The sequence below is a fragment of the Mandrillus leucophaeus genome, unplaced genomic scaffold, assembly GCF_000951045.1.
Source record: "Mandrillus leucophaeus isolate KB7577 unplaced genomic scaffold, Mleu.le_1.0 Scaffold829, whole genome shotgun sequence".
Taxonomy (NCBI): domain Eukaryota; kingdom Metazoa; phylum Chordata; class Mammalia; order Primates; family Cercopithecidae; genus Mandrillus; species Mandrillus leucophaeus.
The window spans coordinates 85,118-112,151 of NW_012109019.1; the positions used below are offsets into that span (position 1 = coordinate 85,118).

At 47.5% G+C, this 27,034-nt stretch overlaps 1 protein-coding gene across 1 annotated transcript; it reads right to left on the reverse strand.

The window, feature by feature from the left end:
• Positions 1 to 255: 255 nt before the first annotated feature.
• POMGNT2 (protein O-linked mannose N-acetylglucosaminyltransferase 2 (beta 1,4-)) lies at positions 256 to 26,750 on the reverse strand. The gene is made up of 2 exons (XM_011968081.1): positions 26,513 to 26,750; positions 256 to 2,582 (listed from the first exon to the last, which is right to left on the reverse strand). The coding sequence occupies exon 2, from the start codon at positions 2,475 to 2,477 to the stop codon at positions 735 to 737; it is 1,743 nt and encodes a 580-aa protein (XP_011823471.1). The 5' UTR covers positions 2,478 to 2,582; positions 26,513 to 26,750; the 3' UTR covers positions 256 to 734.
• Between the last annotated feature and the right edge of the window lie 284 nt (positions 26,751 to 27,034).

Sequence of the window (27,034 nt, forward strand, 5' to 3'; positions counted from 1 at the left end):
GCCTAAGAAAAACTCATGGTAGATACAGCTCTTTCTCCCCTCTGCCCTCTCCTACCTACTTCTAGGCTTTTATCCCATGTAGGTGGAACTGTGATATTAGCTCAGCTAGTCAAGATGAAATCCAACCAGCTTGCTCACTTTGCCATCCTGGACGCTTTCCCATTGCCACGTCTCCGTAGTTAACAATCAAGATTAAAGGGCACCTGGGTTTTGAAGACCGGCTCCCCTTCCTCCCATCCAATAAGAAGACTTGACCAAGATGCTTAGAATCATTTAATGACTGTTCCAAACACACCCTTAACTGGGCTACAGGTAAATTTCACTGGGATGGAAGCAGATGAACCACCCAATCAAACAGTACATGATTACTCGGTTTCCAGAAATCTGGATACCAGAAAAACTCAGTAGGAAACATCAGGATCACCTAGCCAGAGGTTCCTTGTGATTCTTTCTTTCCTTCCTCCTCTCCTCTTCCTCCGCCCTGCTAAGGAACTTCTCCAGGGGTACAAATGTTCAGGATGGGAGAAGGGGAAGTCGGCTCCTGTATCTCTAGGACAAAGAGGAGTGCTGTGACACCACACCCCCGGGGCAACAAGATGACGTGGAGGCACAGGCCTGGGGCAGGCCTGCTCAATAAATAGACAGTTCCCAGAAGTCTCCACAGTGGGATTAACGGGCCCAGGGATGCTGAACTGCAGAAGCCACCCTCCCGAGGCCGGGCTGTGGCCCGCTCGCTACGTGCTGCACACCAGCACATCTGCAAAGGGTCCCAGGAGGATCTTGTTGAAGATGCAGCGGACCCACACAAGGTAGGTGGTGAAGGGCTTGATGTTCTCAGTGAAGGTGTGGTTCTGCAGGGCCAGGATGTAAGGCACATAGGTGTTCTCCCCCTGCTCCTGCAGCCACACCTCATACTTCACCTCCCTCACCTTCAGGTACTTAAGGTTCCATGGGATCTGCCAGGAGACAGTGAGGCGGGCCTCGGAGGCGCCATGCACTGACGCCTGGCACCGTGCCTCCCGCACCTTGCCTGGATATAGGCCGACTGTCCACTTCTGCTTCCGTGGTCCTGGCCGGCCCTTCACCACGCGCCGTATGGTTTGAATGAGGGATGGGATGTCCACCTTGGTGTCCTGGTAGATTCGGAAGAGCCACTCGGGGTTCCGGCAACAGAGATGCCGTGGGACCTCACGGCTTTGCAGGATACGGGCTTGCTCAGCCCGGTCCAGATGGGTGATGCCCCCCTGGTCCCAGGGCCGCTCAGGGTGTGTGACTGTGTTCTCCGGCATCATGTTCCTCCAGGCTACATACTGGAGGTCCATGCCAGGCAGCATGGCCAGCGTCTTATAGGGAGTGTAGTGGTCGGGATTGACAGCATATGGGAAGAGCTCTACCACAGTTGCCCCACGGGGCAGGAAGAGGGTGGTGACCAGCTGGGCCCCATGCATGCTGACCAGCATGGAGGCGTTGCTGACCAGTCGCACGACATCAGCAAAGGCGTGGTCCTCCAGGGACACTGTCACTGTCTTCATCTGGAACTCCTGGGCCAGTGCCAGCAGCAGCTCTGCCTCATTCAGGATGAGTCTGTTCTGGGTTCGGCTAAAGACCAGAATGTACTCCTCGCCTAGAGGGGCTCCTGTGTGGCTTACGTTCAGCTTTTCTGTCATGAACCGTGCAAACTGCCGGATCTCATTGCCCGAGACCAGGATGTTGGCTTTCGGGCCCTGGGGCTGGACAAAGCCATACTGGTACCAGGTAGTGATCTTGGAGAGGCCCACAAAAGCATGGGAGAAGCACAGCAGCCGGCCCAGCGTCTTCAGCTGTGCCCGCAGGAGAGGCTGCTTGGGGCTGAGCAGCTTGTAGAGGTCGAAGTGTGCACCCTCGCCCCAGCCCTCCATGAAGAAGAGCCGTGCCTCGTGGGCCAGGCCGGGAAACTGCCGCAGGGTGTAGAAGAGTGGCAGCAGGTCGTCGTGAAAGACATGCATGAGGTTGTCGGGGTTGAAGCGGTTGGCGATGAGGGCCACATCTGGCACGAACACCGGCTTGGGCATGAAGCGCAGGGCAGCAGCAGGCAGCTCCACGAAGTTGAAGTACTGGGTGTTGTGGTCCTCCACGGTGGACAGGTCGAGCAGGGCTGGCTGGAAGCGCCGGGAACCCAGGTTGGGTAGCATGACAGAGGTGTTGCCATGGAAGAAGATGAACTCCTCGGCCTCGTTGGAGTAGCAGAGCCACTTGAAGCGGCAGATGCGGTCTGTGTGTGTGCGGCCTGTGCACACCATGTGTGTGCCACCCTCCATCAGGATCTGCAGTGCCTTCGGGTAGTCGATCCTCAGCGCTGGGGCTGGCTCTGTGGCCTGTCGGCCGAGGGCCAGCTCCTCCTCCAGTGTGGCTGCATGCTCACGCAGTCGCACATGCTTCCACAGGACCGCCGCCAGCACCGACACCAGGAGGGCGTTGAACACCGCAGAGAGGTGCATCCTAATGCCACTGTGGGGCCCTAGTGAGATGACGGCCACTGGGAAGCACCACAGGCCAGGCGGGCTTCACCCATCCCTATGGGCATCCCGAGAACTGGTGAAAGCCTGCAGGAGAGAAGGAAAAGAAAAAGGAGTTGGCACAGTCTGCCTGGCATCATTACAAGCTCCTGCTATATGCCAGGCGCTGTGCTAGGCTCTGTGTGCCCACTACGGCACTGGATCCTTGCAGCCATTGTGCTCATTGGTAGGCATAGTAGATTAGACCATTGTTTAAAATATTTACTCACTCCCCATCGCCTCCATGTTGGAGAGTGCATCCCCATACCTGACTTTGGGCTTAGCCATTTAACTTGTTTTGGCCAGTGAGATGTCAGCAGACAGAACATAATCAAAGGTTTGGAAAGTGTTTGGCCTGGCCTTGCCCTCTTTATGACACTGGCATAAGAAGAATGTATTCAGGCTAACTTGCTGGCCCCAAGAGGAGCGAGTTACGCACGAAGCACAACTGCTCCGGCCATACCCTGTTCTAGTTCAGCTGATCCCTCGTGACTGAGTGGGCCCAGCCAAGAGCAGCAGTGCCATCAGCCAAACCCAGCCAAGATCAGCTAACACATAGACATCGGGGCTGAACAACAGCTGATTAAATATCCCTGAAATTCTGGGGCTGTTTGTGATGAAGCACTGCTGCAGCAAAAGCCAACCAAGAGAGGTATCTGTGATGATAGGCCATAGGAAAATCCCTTGCAGGGGCCTGACATTCCTGGACTCTGGGTAATGACTTTCTGTTAAATGAGAACAACTGACATTGGAGATCTGTGAACACTGTTCCCAGGTTGTACAAGACCCTGGTATGCCACCTGAGACACACACATGTATGGTCAGCTAAGCTTTGCTCCTGCTTAAAGTTCCTTTAGAAATCATGCCTGCTGGCTTTAGAATCCCTTAAGAGAAGGGTAGAAACTCGTCCCCTCAGTGGTAAGATAATTGTATCTGGGTGTCATCATTGAAAAATGTTTTGTATACTGAGCCAAAAAAAACCCAACAGGGTTTTAAATGCCCTCTCCCACATATACACACTGACAGAGAGGCCTGGCTAGGGGTGAGCATTTACTCCCTCTTCTTGTGATATTGTGAAGGGTATCATGCCTGCTCTGGGACCCAGGATTATTCAGACAGTGAAGAAGCTCATCCTTTGTGACACAGGAGCAGCACAGGTAACACCTGACACCTGCCTGGCACTGCACCGGGAGGGAGTAGCTGTTCCTTTATTCTCTTGTGGCTAGGTCCTGATGCAATTCCTACCTCCCTGTGATGAAAAGAATCCAAGTGCATCTTGCCTAGAAAGAGAAGGTGTCTTCAGCTAGGTTCCCTAAGAAGCAGAGTCAGGGGCAAGGATTTGAATCCAAACAGTTTGAGAAATTATCCCATGAAACACCTGTAGGAGAGTGGGAAAGTGAGACACAGAAGGGACCAAAGCCAACACATACAGGGTACCTTAATGAGCTGTTAATGCCCTGTGTAGCCTTTCTCCCATGATCATATGCTGGATATAGTATGGAAGCTGGGATACATGTCTATCAAATCCTGTTGGGCATTACTTAGTTGAAGGCCATTCCTGGAGGCATGAGATCTCTTCTGGCCTACTCTTATCCAAAGGTTGAGCCCACACATATGAATATATTATATACTCCCCACCCCCAAATATCAGGAAATGAGAATTACCCTGAACAAGTATCATACATTCTAGTTTTTTCTAGCACACTTTAGTCTAAGCTCATTAACAACAATAACAAAAAAAACCTGCCCATAATCATCTTAATTAACTCACCAGGTTGGCAACTTGCTGTTTAAAAAATACTTGTCTACTCCAGATGTTCTCAAGCCTGGCTGATTACTGGAATCCTCAGGAGTAGTTGCTAAATAAAAATCCGTATTCCCAGGCACCAGTCCTGGAGGTTCTGATTCAGTAGGTCTGGAGTATGGCTCAGGCATCTGCATTATTTGTTTCTTTTATTTCCTGCCTTCTTGTGAATTGCCTGAATTCCACTTTGATTTATCAGCAGTGTTTTTGAGTACATCTCTTGATATAGATTTTCTAGTGGTTGCTCTATGCATCATATTATAACCTGTAACTTATCACAGTCTACTGGTATTGACATTTTACTTTTCAAATAAGTGTAGAAACTTTACCTCCACCTAGGTTCTTTTATAATATAATTGTCTTACATGTTTCCTCTACATATAATGAGACCCACATCAGACAGTAATTTTGGCTTCAACTGTCGAGTATGATTTCCTCAAGAGGGAAAGGATCATCTATTATATTCACCCATATTTTTACTCTTTATGTTCGTTCCTCATTCCTGATGTTCCAGGTTTCCTTCCATTCCTACATCCCTTCTTTGAAGAACTTCTGTTAGTTGGCTATTCTTTAAGGGTTAATTTCTTGGCAACAAATTATCTTAGTTTTCCTTCATGTCAAAATGTCTGATTTTAGCTTCATTCCTAAAGGATATCTTCACTGAGTATAGAATTTGGGGTATAGATTTTCCTTCTTTCAGTATGTGAAAAATGATGCTGTGTGATCTGGCCTCTGTGACTGCTGATGAGGAACTGCTACCCTTCGAACTGTTTTTCCCTGGAGGGAAATGCATCGTCTCCTGCTGCTCTTAAGATCTTGTTGAGTTCTCAAAAGTTTGACTCTGAGGTGCCTTGGCATGTATTTCTTTGGGTTTATCCTCTTTGGGGTTTGCTCAGATTCCTGAATCTGTAGGCTCTTGCCTTCCCCCAAATGTGGGACATAGCCATTAGTTCCTTGAAAACTTCTGCAGCCCCACACTGCTCTACTAGGACTCCAATTACACCAATCGTAGATTTAAAAAAAAAAAAAAACAAAACTGTATTTTCCCACATATCTCTGAAGCTCTGTTAATTTTTTTCCAGTATTTTTTCTCCCTGTTGTTCAGACTGGATGATTTCTATCATTCTGGCTTCATGTTCACTGATTCTTTCCTGTGTCCTCTCCATTCTCGATTGAGCCCATCCAGTAATTTTAAAATTTTGGTTACTCTATTTTTCGTATCTAAAATTTCCATTTAGTTTTTATAACTTTTTTTTTTTTGCTAAAACTTATCCTGGACATTTTGGTTATAATGTTATGATACTCTGGATCTTACTTAAATCTTGTTTTAGTAGCTTCTGTTAAAACCGTACTGGTCGGGGAAAGGAGAGCATTGACTCTTACTGTTGGTTGGGGGTGGGCGTCCAGGCTCCCTACTCAGCCTCCACCAACACCATTGTGGCTGGGAGGGTGAGGGATACTCAGCACAGAGTGTATGTCAGGGGGTCAAAACCCAGGCTCTGCAGTTGGCCTCCAATGACACCCTGGGGTGTGGATGGAAGTCTAGGCCCCAAGAGGACTATCACAGTGAAGGATGTACACTACTACTAGGCGGTGGTGGAAGTCTAGGCTTCCCATCAAGTGGGGAGGGTGTGGGGCAGCTGGTTACCACTAGGCAAAGGTGGAAGTCTAGGCTATCTGATACGGTTTGGCTCTGTGTCCCCACCCAAATCTCATCTTGTAGCTCCCGTAGTTCCCACATGTTGTGGGAGGGACCTGGTGTGAGATGACTGAATCTTGGGTCAGGGGGGTTCTTTCCTGTGCTGTTCTCATGATAGTGAATGGGTCTCACTACATCTGATGGTTTTAAAAACAGGAGTTTCTCTGCACAAGCTCTCTCTTTGCCTGCTGCCATTCATGTAAGATGTGCCTTGTTCCTACTTGCCCTCTGCCATGATTGTGAGGCCTCCCCAGCCTTGTGGAACTGTAAGTCCAATAAACCTTTCTTTTGTGAATTGCCCAGTCTTGGGTATGTCTTTATTGGCATGAAAACAGACTAATACGCTATCCATTTGGCCTTTACTAAAACTAAGGGCTGGAGGGGGAGGCAATTTTCTCTGGTGTTTTGCAGGAATGGAGTATTTATAGAAAAAAAACCAAAAAACCAAAACAGTTGTGCTATACTGTTCCTTCTTCCAGTCCTTTGACAAAAGAGACCAAGCTTCCTTGGGGCTTTGTTTTGTTCTGTGCTCACTGGCATTCCTGGACTGTGGGCTTCTGTAGCACCCAGGGTAGAATATATAGGAGGCAAGAAGAAAACCCAGAGAACTCACCATTACATTGTGCTGTGAGTTCCAGAGTCCCTAGTTGGTTCACTCCTTTCTCCACCTTTCAGTCTTCCAGTGTTTTATATATAATGTCCAGTATTTTTAGCTATATTAGTAAGAGGGATACAGATAATTTTGTCTACTCCATTTTGACCAGAACCTGAGGTATCCTTGGCATCTACTTTTTTTTTTAAACCAAGCTCCCAGGTGATTCTGGGGTACAAACAGATTTGAGGAAAACCCAGTAGTTCTTAATCAAAGAAGCAGGCCATGAAACACATTACCACTTATCAGTTTAAAAGCTTGGAAATGTTTTCCTATTTCTTTTGTATATAAATTAAAGTAGGCTCAATGTTATCCTTATAATCACATCACCATCACTCAATTGCTTTCTGATACATCTTGAATCAGGAAGATGAGGATCACTGTTTAGCTGGCACAAGAACCCACAACCCCACTGCCTAAGCTGTGGGCAGCAGTGAGCAGCCTATGTGTTAGTTATGCCTTATTAATAGCAACAGCTAGTATGAGTTACTGTTCTGCTCTACTTCACTGCAAAATATCTTTTGGGTTTCAACACCACCTGTATGCCCACAGGAGTATGCTATGCATGTGACTCTTCCCTATCACATACTATGGGGGAAAGACAAAGGGCCAAATGTTGCAGCCAGAACCCTGCAGAACTTCAGATCAGGTCTATCACTTTGCTGCATGACACTGGACATGTTGCTATGCCTCTCTGGCTCCTGGGTGCCTGGATGATCAGATAAAGCATCAGGCTGACCTTGGCTTCTCACCTGCTTAGCAATCAACTATGAAAGCAGGATGCAAGCAATAAACATAAGCCCAGCTAAGCCAGGATACAAAGGAGTGGCTTCATTTTTTGTTCTCACAAGGCAGAAAGGAGAGGTGACTCCCACTCAGGCAATCATGTCTAACCTTAGAAGATGACCTTATTTGGAAAAAGGCTCTTTGCACAGACAATTAGATAAGAATCTTGAAATGAGATCATACTGGATGAGGATGGGTCATAAATCCAATGTGACTACCCTTAAAAGAGACAGAAAAGGACATACAGAGAAACAGAGGCCACGTGATGACGGAAGACAGAGACTGGAGTAATGCTGTTATAAGCCAAAGAACCAGCCCGGATGATCAAAACCATTAGAAGCAAAATAGAAGCAAAGAAGGATTCTCCCCTATGGCCTTCAGAGGGAGCATGGACCTGCTGACACCTCAGTCTTGGACTTCTGGCTTCCAGAACTGGGAGAGAATAAATTTCTTTCATTTTAAGCCACCAAATGTGTGGTAATTTGTTGCAGCAGCTCTAGAAAACTAATATAGGGACCATAATAATTCATTTGAAAAAGGGGTTCTGTGCTCTTAAGAAGGAATTCCATTGCTATAAAGGTTAACAACCACTAAGCAAGTCCTCATTTTGCCCACAAAAGCAATTTGCCCAACATCACACAGCAAATCAGGAATAAGAACAGAAGTGTTCTAAAACACACCTGCTGCAGCGCTGCCTCCCAGTGGGGACAACTGGGGAGACCAGCAGGTCACCAGGAGGCCCAGCTGGTGCAGCTTCTGTGTTCAGGTTCTCATGAAATTAAGTCTCCACTTCACCATCTACCTGCCTAGCTCCAGGGCCTGGGCCAGTCTGATATGGATGAGCTGCTCAAACCCTCTTGAGGGGTGGGGAACTTACTTGGATCTAGAACAGTCAGAACACCTCAGTCTTGGGAAGCCAACTCCATACATTAGTTTAACTTGTGGGTTTGCTCTTCTGGAGACACCTTTGAAGGTATCACTGATCAATCAGTAGCTATCACATCGTCTCCCAAACCAGCCTGGCTCTCAGCTTCCAATGCACTACTGGCTGCAGGTAGCTCCCAGAAGAGGATATGCACTGTCTGGATAAATATGAGGATAAAGACAGAAAGACTCAGGTTCAAACCCCAGCTCCTCCACCTACTGCATGTCCTTTCTACACTCAGGCTCCTCATCAGTGAAAATGGGGATACAGCACCCACCTCACAGGAAAGTGGAAGTCAGAAATATGTATTAGTTGAATTTCGTGAATGGTGATAACCACTTTTATCTTATAAAAATCACAATTTCATTCCATCAGGTTCAACCTAACAGGTGCGGTATATAGCGGAGAGGAAAATAAAAAGGTTTTAAGGCACCAGGTAGCTAATAAAGGGCCACTGGGATATAGACAAAACACTGGCATTTTAAAACAGTTTGGACACACTTGGCTACCTTCATCTGACTCAAAGCAAAAACTGATCAGTGGTGAGGCAGGAACTGTCACTTTTCATCACAGTCATTTGAAACAAAGGATTTTAAAGCTAAGCAGGAGAAGATTCCTTCCAAAGAAGATGGAGACAGACCAGACAGTGAACGCTGTCACTGTGTCACTGGTGGCACCTTGGGCCTGGTCGGTCGCCAACCCACTGCTTCTTGGGCATCCAGGTCGAGTGTACTGACAGATGACATAATGGACACTGTTGCTTCCCCCAGCAGTCACTGCCCTCTTCCTCTTCCTAATAACATCCCCAGTGTGTCCAGAGAGCCACCCTCCGGCTGATACCCATGAGGTTCAGAGAAGCTCAGACCTTGCACCTCAGGTGGACGGACTGTTAGCAGAGCCTACTTCTGGGGCCAGGTACTGGTCCAGCCATGGCAAGTTACCCGAGTGGGACCAATTCAGCTGAGGAATGAGGTGTCACATGTCATGTTCCCACTCACTAGACAGAAAAAGAAGATGTCTCAGGGCTGCTGGCTGCCATCTGCTGACCATGAAGGAACCAGCTTGAGGCAAAGACAATGCCTAGGATGGCATGGCCAAAGAGATATAGAGGACCCTGGTGACATCTCCGAGCCCCATCTCGGACATCCTGCTGTGAGAAATGGTAACTTTCCTCATTGCTGAAGCTAGGCTGGGTTGGGATTTTGGCTTCCCACAGCCAGAACATTCCAACTGGTATGGAAGGAGAACCTGTTTGCAAAGTGTCATGCATGAGGTAAACATGCAGGGTCTGGCTGTGTCTCCTGTTTCTGAGCTCTGTGCTCCAGCCTAGAGGGATTATTTCGCATCAGTTTCCCCTGGACTCTTCTATAACTTGGGTAAATGAAGCCTTCTCCCTAAGAAACCTTTTCATGAGACATGAAAACAATCAAATAGAGGATCTGTGACAATTTTCTACACAGGTGCCATCTGACAGTAGAGAATGAGAACTAAGGCCACCAAAGTGTCACAGCACGGGCAGAAGGTAGGCTTCAGTGAGCCCTGCAGGCAGGAAGTGCCAGACCCCTCCTGAGGAGCAAACAAGTCCTCTGGTGTGGCTGTTTCCTGGAGCTTTCAGAGGGACAGAGATGTGATATCTGAACAGTACAAAGGCAGGGGGTAGGAGGCAGTCCAGGGAATGTGACCCAAGGCCACAACACAGTCCGGTCTGGTTGGAATGGATGGTTCACAAGGAGAAGAAGTAGAGAGAAACTTAGAAGAATCAGCCGAGGGTGTGATGCCAGATCAAGGAGTTTGAATTATATCCTATAGGCAATGGGGAGCTATTATAAGTCTTGGAACAGAGCAGCTTGGAGGTTCTCTGGGAGAACAGAGGTAGAAAAAAACCAATTAGGAGCTCCCAAGCTCAGTGTCTCCCTATTTAATACAGGAGAGGAGAGCCTGAGTGTTAGAATGGGGGCGCCCAGAAGGGAGCACACAGAGGAAGCTGGTGGGTCACACTCTGCATGAAGGGGGCACAGCAGCATGTTCCTGATGGCAATTCAAGTCCCAAAGTCTGCAGATGATTTAAATTTAAATAAATTCTCACAACCTCAAAGCTCATCCTTTAATAAAACTTCCACTCTTTCACATCTTAATGGGCCTTCTTGGTGGTAAGAGAAGAGGATAAAATCACAGCTATCTTGAGGGCCCTGCAGAAAGGAGAATATAGTGGGGCCCTGACTTCATGTCCTTCATTCAGGTCTTCAAGGCTCTTGTGGAACACGGGCTGAGAACTTCTGGGCCAGCCACAGGTGAGAGGCCAGAGCTCTGTGGCTGCCTTCTTAGCTGGGTTTTAACAGCACCTCCCGTCAGCCTTGTTCATCTCTAGGGGAGTGTCTCTGTGAGCCTAGAAACCCTGAAGCTGAGAAATCTAATTAAACTCAATGTTTCCTCAGTCTTTTCAACCCATTCACCCATTGATAATAAAAAGAAATTCTCTCATGCCCCAAACTGACCTGTAAAGTTCAACATCCCCTTCTCCCTCATTCATAAGACTCTCTTCTGCAACGTCTGCTCCTCAAGACCAGTGAATTCCATCAACCTTTACTTTCTGATGTCGGTATTTTATATCAACATCTATCTATATATTTTACTTTTCAATGTAAAATTATATCACTGGATATGCTCTTTCAAATAGGCATGCCCCCAAGTGGACATTCTCCATACAACCCCACCAGCTAAGAACCACTGTGCTGAATCACATTAAAGTGCTGATATGACTATTTTTGACCAGTGTCCCGTGGTCCTGCCATAAGAACCAGGTATCCTTACCACCACCAAGGTATGGACAGTTCTTCTCAAGAGAGAACACCTATGTGATCAGTAAGACATGCCCTCAGCTGGAGTTCTGACATCTGATCTCTAGGAGGAAAGAGGAGAAGCCAGGAGCTAGAAAGAGACCAGGAAGAGGGAGAGTTCATTAACATTTGAGGTTAGGAGAAGAAAAAAAATAAAGGATAAAATTAGAAAAGGGACAAAAAGGTTTCAAAAGAGACTGGAAAGACAGGGAGAGACTGTCTTACCAGGGGGTGGAAGGGAAATCACCCCGAGGTCCTCAGCTCAGATCTAAACCAGGGAACTGAAGAGGAGCTCATGCTGGGGTGGCAGGGAGGAAGGCACCAGGGAGGAACATGAGCAGGGGGAGCAGTGGCAATATTTGTGAGTGTTTACCCTAAACGAATGACTGGACTGACATTTGTAAGAGGAACTATGTCAAGCATAGCTCAAACACTTTTTGTATATACAAAAGATCAAGGTGCTAATTTCAGACACTGATTCTCCTCCCACAAAGTGTCTAGTGATAACTGTCATAGCTAAGGAAAAGGTTGGAATTATAGGTGTCCTAGTTCAGTTCACCAAGAGGGCCGGGAAGCAGTGACAGTGCAGCAGCAATCAGTATACCCAGCAACCAGAACTAGCTTTCTAAAAATCTTTCTCTACAAAAGGAACCAGAGCTCCTTGGAGAAATGGTTTATTCCAGGGCTAGGGCAGGGAAAGTACAAGACGAGCTTGGAACATTTTGTAGTGCCAGAATGTAAAAGTATTAAAAAAAAAAAAAAAAGATGAGGAGACAGTGAAAAGGCACAGGAGCCAGCATCAAAGAGCTCCCAACAGCTAAATCTTGTATAATTTTAGTACCAAAATTAAAAAGTAATAGTAATGAATTATAACCCATAGAATAAAATATCCATGAGTCAATATTGATATGAATAAATAATTAGGAGAGAACGGACAGATCTTCCTTAGAGAATTTCAATTAAAAAATATAGAGGCAATCATGGAAACAGAAGATCACCATTTGGCAAACATCACAGTGATAACTGTTGCAGGCAAGATCTGCTGATAGATGCTAAAATTAGTGGGTGAAAAAGTATGATGAGAGGATATTTGCATAGTCTCAAAGTATCTCCCCATGAGGTGCATATTAATTACAAAAGTAAAAATGGAAACTACTGTAGAGAAGCCTGCCAGACATGCCCCGAACCAAGTAATCAAAATTAACATCACCTGTAATAACACTGACATCATGTACCCCTTTATATGATGCACTGAGACAGGACCTCACTTCTATGGTTTTCCTGCCCAAAATATGTAACTTCAATCTATATTTCTAAATGGGGATCCATGGTTCTAGCTCCAGTTCTGGCTCTGAATAAGGTCTGTAGGTTAGCTAATAGAGAAAACCTTAAACTCAAATTAAGGGATGTTCTACCAAATACCTGGCCAGTACTTGACAGAGCTAAAGTCATAAAAGACAAGGGAAGATGGAGGAGCTGCCTCAGATTGGAGGAGACTAAGGAGACACAGCAACTTAATGCAGTGTGGGATTCTAGCTTGCATCCTGGACCAGAAAAGGAACATTAATGGGACAACAGGCAGAATTTGAATAAGGTCTGTGGTTTAATGTGTTGTGTGAATTTCCTGGTTTTGATCATTATACTATGCTCTGTAAGATGTTAATAGTAGGGGAAGTGGGGAGAAGTGGTTTATGCAACTTTTTTGTAAGTCTAAAATGTATTCAAAATAAAAAAGTTATTTATTTTTAAAATAAATTACATAAGAAACGTGAATTTTTATTTTTTTATTTTTTATTTTTGAGACAGCGTCTCACTGTTGCTTTGCCCAGGCTACAGCACAGTGGCATGATACCAGCTCACTGCAACTTCGAATTCCTGGGCTCAGGCGATCCTCCCATCTCAGCCTCCCAAGTAGGTAGGACTATGGGCACGGGCCACCAGCCTGGCTAATTTTTAAATTTTTTGTAGAGAAAGGGGTCCGGCCATGTTGCCTAGGCTGGTATTAAACTCTTGTACTCAAGCAATCCTCCTGCCTCAACCTCCCAAAATGTTGGAATTACAGGTGTGAACCACCGCACCCAGCTGAGAACATGAGTCTTTATAAATGGTAATGACATGTAAAATGACATGAATGTGGTTTGCTCCAGCAAACAAAGTAGACAGACAGAACCCGACAGGGGAATACTGATCACTGTGGAAGATGGTGGGGGATGGTGGGGTTCTTTATATGTTTGTACTCTTTTGTGTTTACTTGACATAATAAATAAATTAAAAAGGAAACAATAAAGAATTAAATAAATCACTATTTATAAACAAGAGAATTCTGAAGAGTAAACAAGAAATAAATTGATATTCAGAAAAAATAAAACTAAGCCCTCTCTGGAGAGACGGGAGGCAGATGCATGTCCTATGAGCTGACACACATTTTGCCCTGATCAAAGAATAGCTTCCAATAGAAGCTAAAGCCAAAACAGACAAACCCAGGGAATATCAAATAGCCAGACCCTCACGGAGATACGGAAAGAAGAGAGGAAAGACTTACCTCCAACGTGAGTGGGCATCTCAGCCCCCAGGTATTCCAGGTATTCATCATCTCTCTAGTGATCATTCTGCCACCTGCCCCTCTCTAAGGCAGGCTTGGCAGCAGGTGGGGATATGGGGCAGTGGCCACAGGCAGGCAGGAGTCTAGGGTCCACATCTGGACCTGACTGACTGTGTACATGCAGTGGACAATCCCAGCAAAGCACTGATATCAGGGCCTTAGGGCAAAGCTCATAAACTAGGAAACATGGGTGGGGGCCTTGTGAGGCAAATTGGCAACTAAGCAGAGACCAGCCTTCGAGACTGGGGGACACGGGGGCTGCTTCTAATTAGCTGCTAAGTCTTCCCAATCCCCCAGTCCCTAATCCCTCCCAACTCCCATCCTCCTACCCCCACTCTCAGGCCCTGCCAGAATAGTGTTGATGGAAGGCAGGACAGACTGGCCTGCATGGACCTGCACTGGGCATTTCAGGTTTCTGAGTTACCCTTCCAAGGGGAAAATGGGAAGAAAGGTTTGCTGGAGACGGACAGAGCAACAATCAGGTCCTGGAGTTGATTGCCTGGGAGTTTCTACCAACTTTACCACTTACAAGCAGGTAGCCTACACCACTGTCGGATGAATACCCCACTCTCATACTCCGCAGGCAGGTTAGCTTTGAGACATGTTCTACACTGGCTCCCAGGGGTCCCCAGTGGGATTAAGCCCCAGCTGTCCACAATGGTAAAAAGCGTGACACACACCCTTTTTGGCTGCCTTCCCTTCCCTCTCTCACTTTCTCACTCCCCATTCATGTTTACATGTCCATTGGGACTGAATACAAATCATCTACTTGCTAAAGAATCCTTGTCTTAGGATCTCAGGATCTGCTCCTGGGAGACTTAAAAAAAATAATAGATCTAGTCCTGAATCCAGAGGGGAACCTTAATAAACAGATATTACTGTATTTTGTCACTGTGGAGACATGGAAAGCCACCCTTGCACTTCTACCTACTGTGAAGTAGGTAGCCACAGTGTGGTAGTAGGAAGCCAACAAGTACTTGAGCAGTCAGTGTCACTACAAAACACTGTCAGCCTGTTTCCCACACCCTAGTGGCACCTGCCCCTCCTCCCAACAGCCTGCATAAGCCAGCTGAACTGAAGGATCATGCAAAATCTTCAGGAAGGTTTTCAAAAGACAACAGATGGAGGCAAGGAGTACATTAATCAGATCTCCAGCCCCAAAGAAGATAAAGAGGCCTTTCCTCTTCACCACATCGAAATGTTCCTGGATAATAAACGCATACTTCTCTAGGAGGAAAATTCACAATGGTGAAGAATAACTGGGCCAAGTTGCTTACTGGGCAACAGACCCAGTGATTTCCCCTTTCTCCGGGTCAATTTACACTGCTGTGGGGCTATCACAGCCTGGAGAGGCTGCCAGTCTCACTGACAACAGAACAGCAGCAACGAGGTTCAGGGCGTGAGAGAGCCCAGGTGGCCCTCCTTGGCCTTGGAGCCTGAAGAGACTTGAAGCTAAGCCACTGTCTTCCACAGGACTGCAGCCTGGTCTGACAGACACTGTCTGCTTGGTCCTAATGTCTGATCGTTCAGGGCACCTCTGTGCACCAACTGCCTCCCCAGAGCACTGGCGACAAAGGGATAAGAACTCTTTCAGACTGAAGACCTCCATTCCCCACTTCATCTGTCTCCTGGCTTTGCTGAAATGGGCAGGGGCCAGGATGCCAGCATCACAAGAAATCTGACTGTGCAGTGACGAGGAACTCCCTCTCAGCCCTAAGCAGCCCACCCTCCTTTGTGTACTTACTCTGAGAGCACAAAAGCAGAGCTGGAATGTGCCTCTCCTGCACCTGCTGTCCTTAATTCTGTCCCCCAGTGAACCCACTTCTGAGCAGTCATGCAAGGTCCCCCTGTCTGCAGTCAGATCTGGCTAGCACCCCAACCTGTTGAGCTCCTGCTATGTCCCAGTGCTATGCTAGGTCCCTCACACACGCACACACAGCCTCGCTAAATCCTTCCTTACCCCTGCTCAGCAGGGTGGTGCACTTTGTCTCCATTTTCCTTTCAGAGACAGGCTCAGAGGCTGAGCCATGTGTTGACAGTCCAGGATTCAACCCCAAGCATCTCCACCTGTGCTGCCTCTCAAGAGACAAGGGCTGCCCAGACAGAGTCTTGTCTTGAGGAGGTGAGAGGTGGTACTTGGAGGCATGGGCCACCCAGGATAATACATTTTGTCTCTACTTAGTGCCTTCCTGAAAACAGAGGCTGATTCTTTAGGATGTGCGGGTGGGCATGAAGGTCCAATGGTCACTGATGCAAAGCACCCCACCACCCTCTGGGCTTACAGAGCCTCCAATGAGATGGGATCAGTACAGGACAGATGGTCTCTGACATGAGCCATTCCACACAGAGAAAAAAAAACAGATCAGCCCTTTTCCTGCTTGGGCAAGGACATGGCAGGTGCCCTAACAAAGGGTTCTCCAGTCTTGCCCCTGCTCCAAGCCAGGACAGCTGTGTGCTCAGTGCTTCCTGGCTGTCTCGCCCTAAAGCGTTCCTCTATGTACTTACTGCAAGCCTATGAAGTATCATTATTCCCTATTTTTAGATGAGGAATCGGAGGTTGGAGAGTTTCAGTGACTTGTCCAAGGTTACAACAGGTGTGAAGCTTAGGTCTTAACCCAGTGTTCTCAAACTCTAAAGACTGTGTTGAAAACCACCCTCAAGATACAGAAGATCCAGTCTTCATTAAAGTGGGGCAAGGCGCAGAGAAGAGAAAGAAACACCTCAGACATTCAGAGGACTCAATCAGGGAGGAGCAAGCCCAAATAAGGGCACACACATCCCACCCAACTTTGCAGCCCAGTCCCCTCCTGGACCCATGACAATGACCAGAGAATGCCACTGGCTGACCAGCTGAGAGTCATCAGGCTGTGGAGCAGGGAGAAGGGAAGATGAGTGAATGCTGGGTGGATGTGATCACCATGCTCAGCGGTGAAACTCTTGAAGGAGACAAAACGGCTTCAAGGGGGACATGACAACCTTGATCCTTATTTGTTTGCTTTCCTTTAGAAAAGCAGAGGTAATCAAACTAGGAAAAGCTGCCTCTTCCCATCACTCCTCTTACTCGTGCCCTAAGCAGAGTTTTGGTCCCTCCACTGCTCTGGGACGAGCAAGTGATTCTGTGCTGTACCTCCCGTCCCATCCTGCTACCAAGGATCCAATCAGCACCTAAAATTGATTCCCAGATTACCAGCAACTATTAAATATGAACCCACTCTTACCTTGAAACACACACTCAGAACCACCAGCCTCCAACACTTTATGTTCCAGGCAGTATACTGAACACTGTAGGTATATTTTCTCATTCAATCTTCAAACCAATATTAAGAGGCTAACACCACTATTTCTATTACCCATTTATAGATCGGGACACAGAGGCTGGGAGAAGCTAAGTAAATGTGTCCAAGTCCCTGAGCATGTATGGAATGGAGGCAGGATTTGAACATGGATTCTAAGCACTGTCTTATGCTAACAGCCCCGGCACCATTTGGACCTCGCCTTCTCGGCATTCCAGGGTCACACAGACCAGGGTACTCCAACACCACCATGTTTATCTGCTTCTGCCTCTACACTGGGCACCAAATTTAGAGACCACCTGGAGTGGGGAACAAAGAGCTTAGTGACTCAGCCAGGACAAAGCATGATAAAACAAAATTTTTTTTCAAAAGACAGGGAAAAAAGAAATCAACAAGAGATTAAAAACATGCCTAGAAAATCCCTTTAGAAACTGAGGGAGGCAGGAGCAAGCTATCAATTCACTCCCCCAAACCACTTTACTAAGCTCCCAAGAGCAGCTAAATGTTATCAGATTCCCAGACTTAGTGAATCTTCCTTTCTAGGATCCCAGCTGTTGTGAGCATCAGAGGATAGCGTCGATAATGTTGTCACATCTGCAGACCCCAGTAACAGCTGAGCAGCTGGGGTGGGGCCACTTGCCTGGGGCGGGGGGCTCACCATGTGAGGCTGGTCATTGGTGCTGGGTGCAGGCTCCATTCTGGGGGACCTGGCCAGCCCCAGACATGGGCACAGAAAAGCCCACAAGGGCCTTGAGGTTTGATAAGGAGTAAAAGCCCCAGAAATTCTGGGCTCAGAGTAGGAGGTGCACACTCACATGCCTGCTAGGGCCGGAGCCAATGGAGAAAGTAAAGCTGAAGGTGGGCTGTGTGACCTGGAGACTGAACACCTAATGCCAGCTGATGAGAGAATGGCACGAAAGCAGTCTGGTGGTACCTATCTGTATCAGTCTGCTTGGGCTGCCATAACAGAACACCAGACTGGGTGCTTTAAATGACAGAATTTTCTCACAGGTCTGTCAGGGTTGGTTTCTGGTAAGGCCTCTCTTCCCGGCTTGTAGATGGCCTCTTCTCTGTGTGGCGGGGAGGGAGGAGAGGGTCAGGCGAGGGAGGGGGAAAGGGAGAGAGAAAGCAAGGGGAGGGAGGGAGGTGGGGAGAGAGACAGAGAGAAACACTCTGATCTCTTTTCCTCTTCATATAAGGACACCAGTTCTATCAGATTAGGGCCCTAATTATTAGGACAACCTATCTCTAAACATAATCACATGGGGGTTAGGTCTTCAACATATAAATGGGGGGAACATGATTCAGTCCATAGCAACCCTCTTCTGATCTTCCCAGAGAAGCAATAAATCTATTGAAAATGTGAAATGTCCTAATTTGTAACTTCTCATAATTATTCAAATTGAGTGAAGACAACATGCACCAAGGCCTGGGGCTGCTGGCCTCACTGCTGCCAGGTAAAAATGGACGCTGGTTTGCTAGCTCTGGTCTAAAGCAAATCCCCTGTCCTGCTGGCCTCACCATGGCCTGTGCCCGGGTTCCCAGCTGTGTGACTGCCAGAACCAGCTGCTCACCGGTCACTCCTCCATGAGAAGGGTTACAGAGGTGGTGGGACCAGACAGCCAGCACCTGCCAGACCCAGGCTGCAGAAGATCAGGCAGGGCCCCAGCCAGGAGGGGGTCAGCAATGGTGCAGAAGGGTTTATTACTTTTACAGCAATTTGACTTTTAAGGATTGTTCACACTTTCAATTGAAAATTACAGAATTCTTATTTTGTCACTGAAAAGCGTCTTTGTCCTAAATGCAGCCTGAAGTACTAGTGCTAGATTGTGGAAGCTTTCAGTCCTGTATTGATTTGTGGTCTTATATGTTGTGAATTAGTAAGGAGTACACATGTTTCATTAACTCAACCTTATCCTCGGAATAATCTCTTTCCCCCTTCTTTTTTCTTTTTTTTTTTGGTTATCAGAAGTAGTACATGGAACTGGTATTAATAATATAATGCTTACATTTGCTCCTAAATATTAACCTAATGCTATTGATAAATTCAGGCATTTATAGATCAGGTTTTCTGACCAAGGTTATTTATCCTTTGGCAAAATCCTGGCAGCCTGAGTGGTTCTTGTAAAACTTAATAAGTTTAATTATCAAGGCATATTTAACATTTAGTTAAGGGCTCACTTTTTTAGATTAAAACTTTGACATGGGTAGTATCTTCTTGCTTTAGAATAAAGAGCAAAGCAAAGTCAAAGCTGGAGACATTAATCCACCATCAATAGCTGATGACTGTGACTATATTGCCTTATCAATAGAAAAGGAACCCCTTCAAAGCAGGAAAACCTCCAACAGAATTAAGTCACAGTCACCTGTATACTACTACAAAGTACTACTTTGGTGAGAAGGGTGATGTCAGTCTTTGTTGAGGATAAACCAAGGTTTGAGTATGGGGCAGGACATTCGGCTTTCCACCAGCTCATTTGCAACCCTCTCACCGGTGTTCAGCCTCCAAATAACGCAGAAACCTTTGCTTGCCACATAGCCTGCCGTGTCATCTGGCTTTTGCTTAGCGCAAATGGGTCACTTGGAAGTGACATGTGCCTGTATTGGTCCTCTCTGGCATCACTGTGTACCAATGTGGTTATAAACAGGGACGCAAACAGGGAACAGAATGGTGGGAACCTCTGCTGTGTGGCTCACAATGGTAACGGAGAACACGCCTACACCAAGTTTTCTAGGTGGAACTGCAAAATCAAATGAAAACAATTCTTACAGGGAATGCTCAGACGCCAGTGTGTACACACATCCAGATGGACCGTCAGGCCCAATTTGAGAGGGTTGAACTGATCAAGAGAGTCCGAAGACACCCTGTATATGAAGCATAAAATATTCACAAAGAAACACGAGGCAGTGTGCACAACAGGAAATCGTCCAGGGAAGCTGGCTGGAGGGTGGGTGAGTTTTGAGCAAGTTTTTGGAGGTGTTTTGGTGGTGATGGAGGATAAGATGAGCATCTCTGTTATGTGTCTACATGTCCCAATTACTCATGACTGCTACAATCTGTCCACAGTAAGATAAGCACCACTGTCTACTTCTCACATATGTCCAGCAAACCATGAGGCCTCCAAGTCATGGGCAGTGATGGCCAGGTCCAAAGCCATGTGCAGTTCAGTGGGCACTGCATACCCAGACAGGTAGAGCCTGGGGAGCCCAGGCTGTGGGGCAGGCACAGAAGTGCCAGGGAAGGCAGGGGATAAAGCTGCCAGGAGACCTGGGTTTCAACATTGGAACCCTATGGGCTCAGGTGACTACCTGCAAAGCCTTCTGCAGGGTGACGCTTTATAGCAGCCAGGTCCCTGCCAGACACCCAGGGAGCCTGAGATCCCACATTAGCAAGCAGAAGGAGGTGACAGGATAAGGCTGAGTTTTCCTTTGGTCTCATTACCACTGTGTCACCCTGAACTCCTCCCTTTCCTAATAATAATGATATTATCATAGCTAAGATCCACTGGCCAATCACTAGGTGCCAGGTTCTTCACTCTGCAATGATGATCTTTATTTTATAGATGGTAAAAATCAAAGCTCAGGGAGGTTAGAAAGCCAGGTTTACAGAGGAAGCAATGATAAGACTAACCCAGGTAGGCTGGCTACAGGGTCTGCGACCTCCTTCTTTTTATCTGGAAATAATTTTAAACTTACAAAATAGTGGCATGTATAGGACAAAGAACTCTTCTACACTCTTACCCAGATTCACCAACTGCTAATTTGACATCTTAGTTTTATCATTCTCTCTATATACAGTCAGCCCTCTATATCTACAGGTTCTGCATATGTGACTTCAACCAACTGTGGATCAAAAATATTCAAAAAAAAAAAAATACAATAAAAAAGTATCAATTTAAAAACAATATAGTATAACAACTATTTACATAGCATTTACATTGTATTAGGTATTATAAAGAATTTAGAGATGATTTAAAGTATACAGGAGGACTGCATAGGTTATATGCAAATAATGGCGCCATTTTATAACAGGGACTTGAGCATCCTTGGATTTTGTTATCTGTGGGGGGTCCTGGAACAAGTCTCCCTGAGGAGGGCAACTGTATACAAATTCTCTCTCTTTTCTGAATCATTTTAAAATAAGATGGAGAAATCTGGCCCCTTTAGCCCTCAATACTTTAGCATGTATTTTCTAAGAATGAAAACCTTCTGTTACACAACAAAAATTCATGAAATGAATATTGATACTATAATGATAATACTATTAACATATGATTTCTATTTTCTGGTCCAGAATCCAGTCTGGGATGAAGCATGGCATCCAGTTATCACATCTCTCTACTCCTTTCCAATCTGGGGCAGCTTCTCAGTCTATCTTCGACTTATGATCTTGACAACCTTTAAGAGTCAGGGCCAGCTACTTTCTAGTATATTCCTCAATGTCTGATGTTTTCTCATGATTAGGTTCAGGTTACGCATTTTTGTCAGGAATTAGAGTCTGTACAATTAGTCATTAATACGACCCCACCCTATGTGAATCTTTCTGGGACACTCACCTTGGAGCAGCCAGGATGAGGAAGGACTGAGAACCCCTATACTGTGTAGGATGCTAGAAGGAGTAGGGACACTTTCCTGGAGAAAAGAAGCCCGTGCACCCATGCGTCTTCAAATACCTGAGTTGCTGCACAACAAGAGTGAGGCTGCTCCTGAGGAGTGGATACAATCCCTTCTACCTGACTGGACACACGTGGATGATGGTGACACGTGCAACCCAAGCCCCAGGCACAAGTGTGGACTGTGGCACATATGATTCCCATTTTGTCCTGCCCAGCACAGGTGTGCCAGCCGCTCCAGGGACCTAGAGTAAGAACTGCAAAAAGAAGTCACGGGGAGGTGGAGCTCAGCATGATCGGCTGGAAGAAGACTTCTCTAAAGACTATAACAGTTTGAGCATGGAGGAATCAGCTACTTTGTAGGGCAGTGAACCCCCTGCCTGGAAGTGGTCTAGCAAAAAACAAGAACAACCCATGTGGGCTACTCCATAGCGGGGAGTAGGGCTGGCCATGGTGTCCTCCAAAGCAGGACTCAGTGGATCCATGCACCTGTTGTAGCAGCATCACCTGGGATCTGAGAAATGCAGAATCCTGGGCCCCACTTCAGACCTGCAGAACCAGAATCTCTCTGAGAGGACGACCTAGGAACTGTGTCTTAATAAAGCTTCCAGGTGATTCTTAATGTGTGCACAATACTGAGAGAACTGCTCTAAGGTTCTTCTAACATTTCACAATTTCGCGATACTCAGCAAGGCATTTCTAGCTAGCCCAGGTTAAACAACTGATTCAATTGAGAATAACTCTCCCCATCAGTATCAGTAAAGGCTAAATAAATTCTGTTCCCAGCTTTTGCTAAGATGATGCATAAGCCTAAGCTCTGGGGAAATCTGAGAAGCCTGCCAGACTCTAAGCTCTCTTTTGAAACAAGTTGCCCCAACTCATTCCTTCCCACACAAAGTGCACCACTTGTGGTATGGGAGTGGCAAGAAATGAGACCAGACCTCTTGGCCACAGCTAAATGGACTAAGGATGGAGCCTGGGTCTAAAGCAGCCACCAGCTGGGGACATAGGGAGATGGCCATCCCTGCAAGCCAGCAGAGAGGAGGTAGGTCCCCTGAGAAAGGAACCCCTGAACAGAGCAAATTTGGACAGCATCTCCAGTTCCTTACAATGGCTACTGTGTGACTCTCTTGGAAGCTCTGCGACCCAGCACAACTGTGGCAACTCCAGATGCCACTCCAGGATGTGCCATGATTCCTGCCACAAACCTCCACTGTCAAAGGACCCCGGGGTCTGTTTCATCACTGGGTGTGGCAATACAGCAGACCAGGTCCCCAACCCCTTCCTGAGGCTTAGCTCAGGGCTGAGGAGCAACTACACAGCAAAGAAGGGGCCCTCTCTTAGCCTTTTCAGAATGGAGAAAACAGAGAAATTTGTAGCATAAGATTGTACCAATGGCAGTCACTACTGGCAGAGTGAAAGATCTGATTCTCTTACAGGTGCTGGAGTATGTACCAGTGAGGACAAGGGAAGTCAGAGAAAACAAAAGGATTGATCCTTGTCCAGGTTAGCTAAGAAAGAGGATGTTGGCCTCTGGGTAGGGGAAAGAGATGAACAGTCTCACCATCTTACTTTACTGAGCACCTACTATGTGAGAGGCGCCATCTTAAGCCCTTTTCCTGACCTATTTCATTTAAGCCTCACCCTCCAATGCAGTACCAGTATTATCCCCACTTTCTTTTAACATGAGAAAACCAAGTTTTAGTGGAGTTAAGTACCTTGCTTAAGTTCCTAAAGCTCAAGAAGGGGCACCAGGATTTGAACCTGTCTCTCACTCCAGAGGTCTTGTTCTTAGTACTGTGCTCATCTGTCATCAGACTTGGAGGAACACTCAATGGCAGAGAAGCAGAGTAAACTGTAGAGCTGTGAGTTTTTATTAGTCAAGGGCACAGCAGGTGTGGTGGCCCTGGAAATGTAGAACCACAGGCCCTAGACTGTAACTTAGCAACCCAAGGCTTCTTGCTGTAATTCCTCCCCACCCAGCCAGGCAGAGAGTACCCGGCTATGACAGGTGGCTTAGGGAGCTGTGAACATTCTCTCACCCTAAGGAGTCTAGGTAACATATTAGTGTGATAATTATCCCATGTGCCCTAGTACTGTGCTGAGAGGGTTAAGCCATCAATTTAGAATTACAAAACCACTGACCTTTAGAGCTACAAGAACCCTTAGAAATTATTTCCTCCAACTCTTTATTTCATAAAAGAGATCTTGAGAGGCAGTGTGAGCTCTCACAGGCAGCCAGGATTAAAATGGCAGCATATTGGCTCTCAGTCCGGGGCTCCTTCTCCTCACATCCACAGCTCAAGGTCTGCTCTCCTTCGCAAAGCAGAGATCAGGCTCAGATAATTGTGCAGCCCCAGAACATTTCCCAGGAGCTAAACGAAGGCATTTCTTCTCATACACAAGCTTCCCAGGTCCCACCCAGCCTGCACCCTCACCCGGCCCTGCCGTCCGGTGATGAGACCCTAAAGAGGTCACAGGCCTTGCCTGGGCTGCCTCTTCCTAACACCTCCTCCCCTGAACTCACTCAGGGACTGTCCCCTACAGCTTCACCACGCACCCAACACCAGCCACAGAGAGGAAGCACACAGCCAGGCTGCAGGATCCTGCCTCCCACCCACTTGGTGTGAGAAGACTCCCTGCTGCAAGACTGGAGGCTGCCCCAGGTCATAACTAGGCTTCAAGAATGCAACAACAGCAAGGATGATGGGCAGCAGAGAAGGAGAATTACATGGCACCAGTTCTGGAGCTGGAGATGTCAGGATATGAGTTCCCAACCCTGTCACTTAGCCGCTATGTGACCCTAGGCCAATTCTTAACCTCTCCAAGCCTTCATTTCCTGATTTGAAAAACAAAATTATGCCTACTTCACAGGGTGGTTTTGTGAATTCAAAGAGACAGCAAAGGCAAAGCACCATGCCTGACAATTATTTTTCTAATATTATTATTAATCATAATGGTAAAATAACTCCTGTTCACTGGCTTTCACTCTCAGCCAGGCACAGTGCTAACTGCTTTACATTATTATTTCATTTATTCCTCACTACAAACCTGAAGTAAATGCTATTAATTCAATTTCACATTTAAGGAAGTATGCTAAAGGCATTAAGTGAATTGCCCAACGTCACACAGCGATTAAGTGGAGGGGTTAGGATTCAAAACCAAGACTGACTCCAAAGCCCATGATGACATTTGTAGGTTCCACCTTTCACATTTATTATTTCATCCAATTTAAGAAACCTTGGAAATCACGTGATTAGCAGGTTCCGGGGGAAAGTATTCCACTGACAACCAAGCTGAGATTGACAAGGACCATTGGGGAATGGGGGATTTGGTAATCTAATTTTCTAGTTAGTGCAATGTTTATTTGTTTATTGCTAAATATTTTCTAAAGCAAGGCTCAGAGCAAGAACTTGCCAACCAGCATACTTACATGGCCACGGAGGGTCCAGCCACCAGCACCATGTCTTCCTTTCTGCTGAAGATCTCCACTCTCCTCTTCTTCTCGCAGGGGCCCAAGGCTCAGGAAGGAACGTGCTGACCATCCCTGGGGATGAGGGGACCTATGCTCTTTCCTAGCTCTGCGGGACTGAGATTCCTCATGACTAATATGAAAGGATGAGCTGGAAGATCTGCAAGATTCACGAGAGCCAGAGAGGGCAGCTAGTCCCAGTAAAGATGAACCTGGACTCCAAGCACCTCAAACAGTTTCTATCGTTAGTCACCACGACTGCTGATATTTGCTGCACACTCACTGTTTAGACATACTGGGCTGCGGACTTGCCTGGCATTATTTCATCCTCACTGCAACCCCGTGATAAAGGCATTGTACTTTCATCTCCACTTCACAGAAAAAGAAACAGAGGCTCAGAGACGATAAATGACTTGCTCAAGCGCTCACCGCTAGTGGCGGAGAACCAGGATTTGAAGGCCGGGCGCTTACTATAGTAAACATTTGGTGAATGAAACCTCCTCTGTCTATGCTCTTAGCTACTAAGTCCTACCAAGCTCGCCCCATAACCCTGAAGTCATCCCTTTCCACGCGGATCCTTGTTTCTCCCAAGAGCAGGCTCTAAGTGTTGGCTGACATAAAGTAAGCGGACACTGGTCGCTCTGCACCTGGTGCAAGACTCCAGCCTGAGGGTCACATACTTTAGCAGAGTTCCCATCAGTGAGCGGGAGACGGGTTCCTACACACACACGGAGTCAGGAGTCCACTGGGTTCCTACTTCAGAGGCTACCCCGGCACTGCCAAGCAGGCCGTGGCAAGCTCTTACACCGGACACACATGGTACGTGCCCCACTCGCCCCCAAGGCGCCCAGGGATCAGCTGCAGGCCTGCCCGGGTTGGCAGTTCGGGAGGCCCAGGCCCGCTCCGCGCACCTCGCGTGGCTCCCCACCGCCCGCGTCAAATGCGCACCACCCATCACCTCCCAAAGCAAAAGGGCCTGAGGACCCAACGCCAGTGCCTGCCACGAGCTGAGGCCTCCAACTGGCAAGCCCCAGGGCGCTGCCCTGGTCCTCGGCCCCCGACCCTGAGGGTCCACCCCCGCCCCGCCCACCTCCCGCGCCTCCCTCAGCTCGCTTCACACGACACCCCTCAGTTCTGCAAACTCTCCTATCTCCGGAAGGTGTCCTAGAACCTCCCCCTCACTCTGGGGCCCGGCACCGCATCGTCTCCTCCAGGGGGTCGAGGGTTCGGCCCCTCCACTCCAAGTCCCAGGCGGGTGTCAGAGTCCGCGCCAGCCCCGAGCGCGCGCGTCTTACCTGAAGCCTGGGCTCCGCGGGACTGAAGCCACCTCCGCCAACACGTCCAGGAGGCCCCACTGCGGCGCCACTTTCCCACACCGCCGCCGCCCCCAGCGCCAGCTCCTGGCCCAGGAGGCCCAGGCAGCCAGCGCAGGTTTGGCCGCGCCACCGGGTTCGCAGCCTCCGCCACCTCCAGGTTCGCAGGTGTCCCTCGTGCGCCCGCCCGGCTGGCGAGCCCGGCGCGGAGCCTGTGCGCGTGCGCAAAGCCGCGAGTCGCTCCCGTCCCGGCCAGAACCACCCCCTTGGCTCGCGGAATCCTGGGAGGTGTAGTTTGCGTCCGAGGACAGCCCGCGCCGCCACCAGCCTGCGGAATGTTGAGAGTGACAATTTGCTCCCAGAGAGGCTGAGTTTTATTTAGTGTTAGGATTACACAGTTATGGGAGTTCTGATAATAAATTTAAATGCAAGCTTAACGAACAACCAAATGTCATTTGTAAAGTCAGGGTAATAGGTTTACATGCTTTTAAAAATTGTAATGCT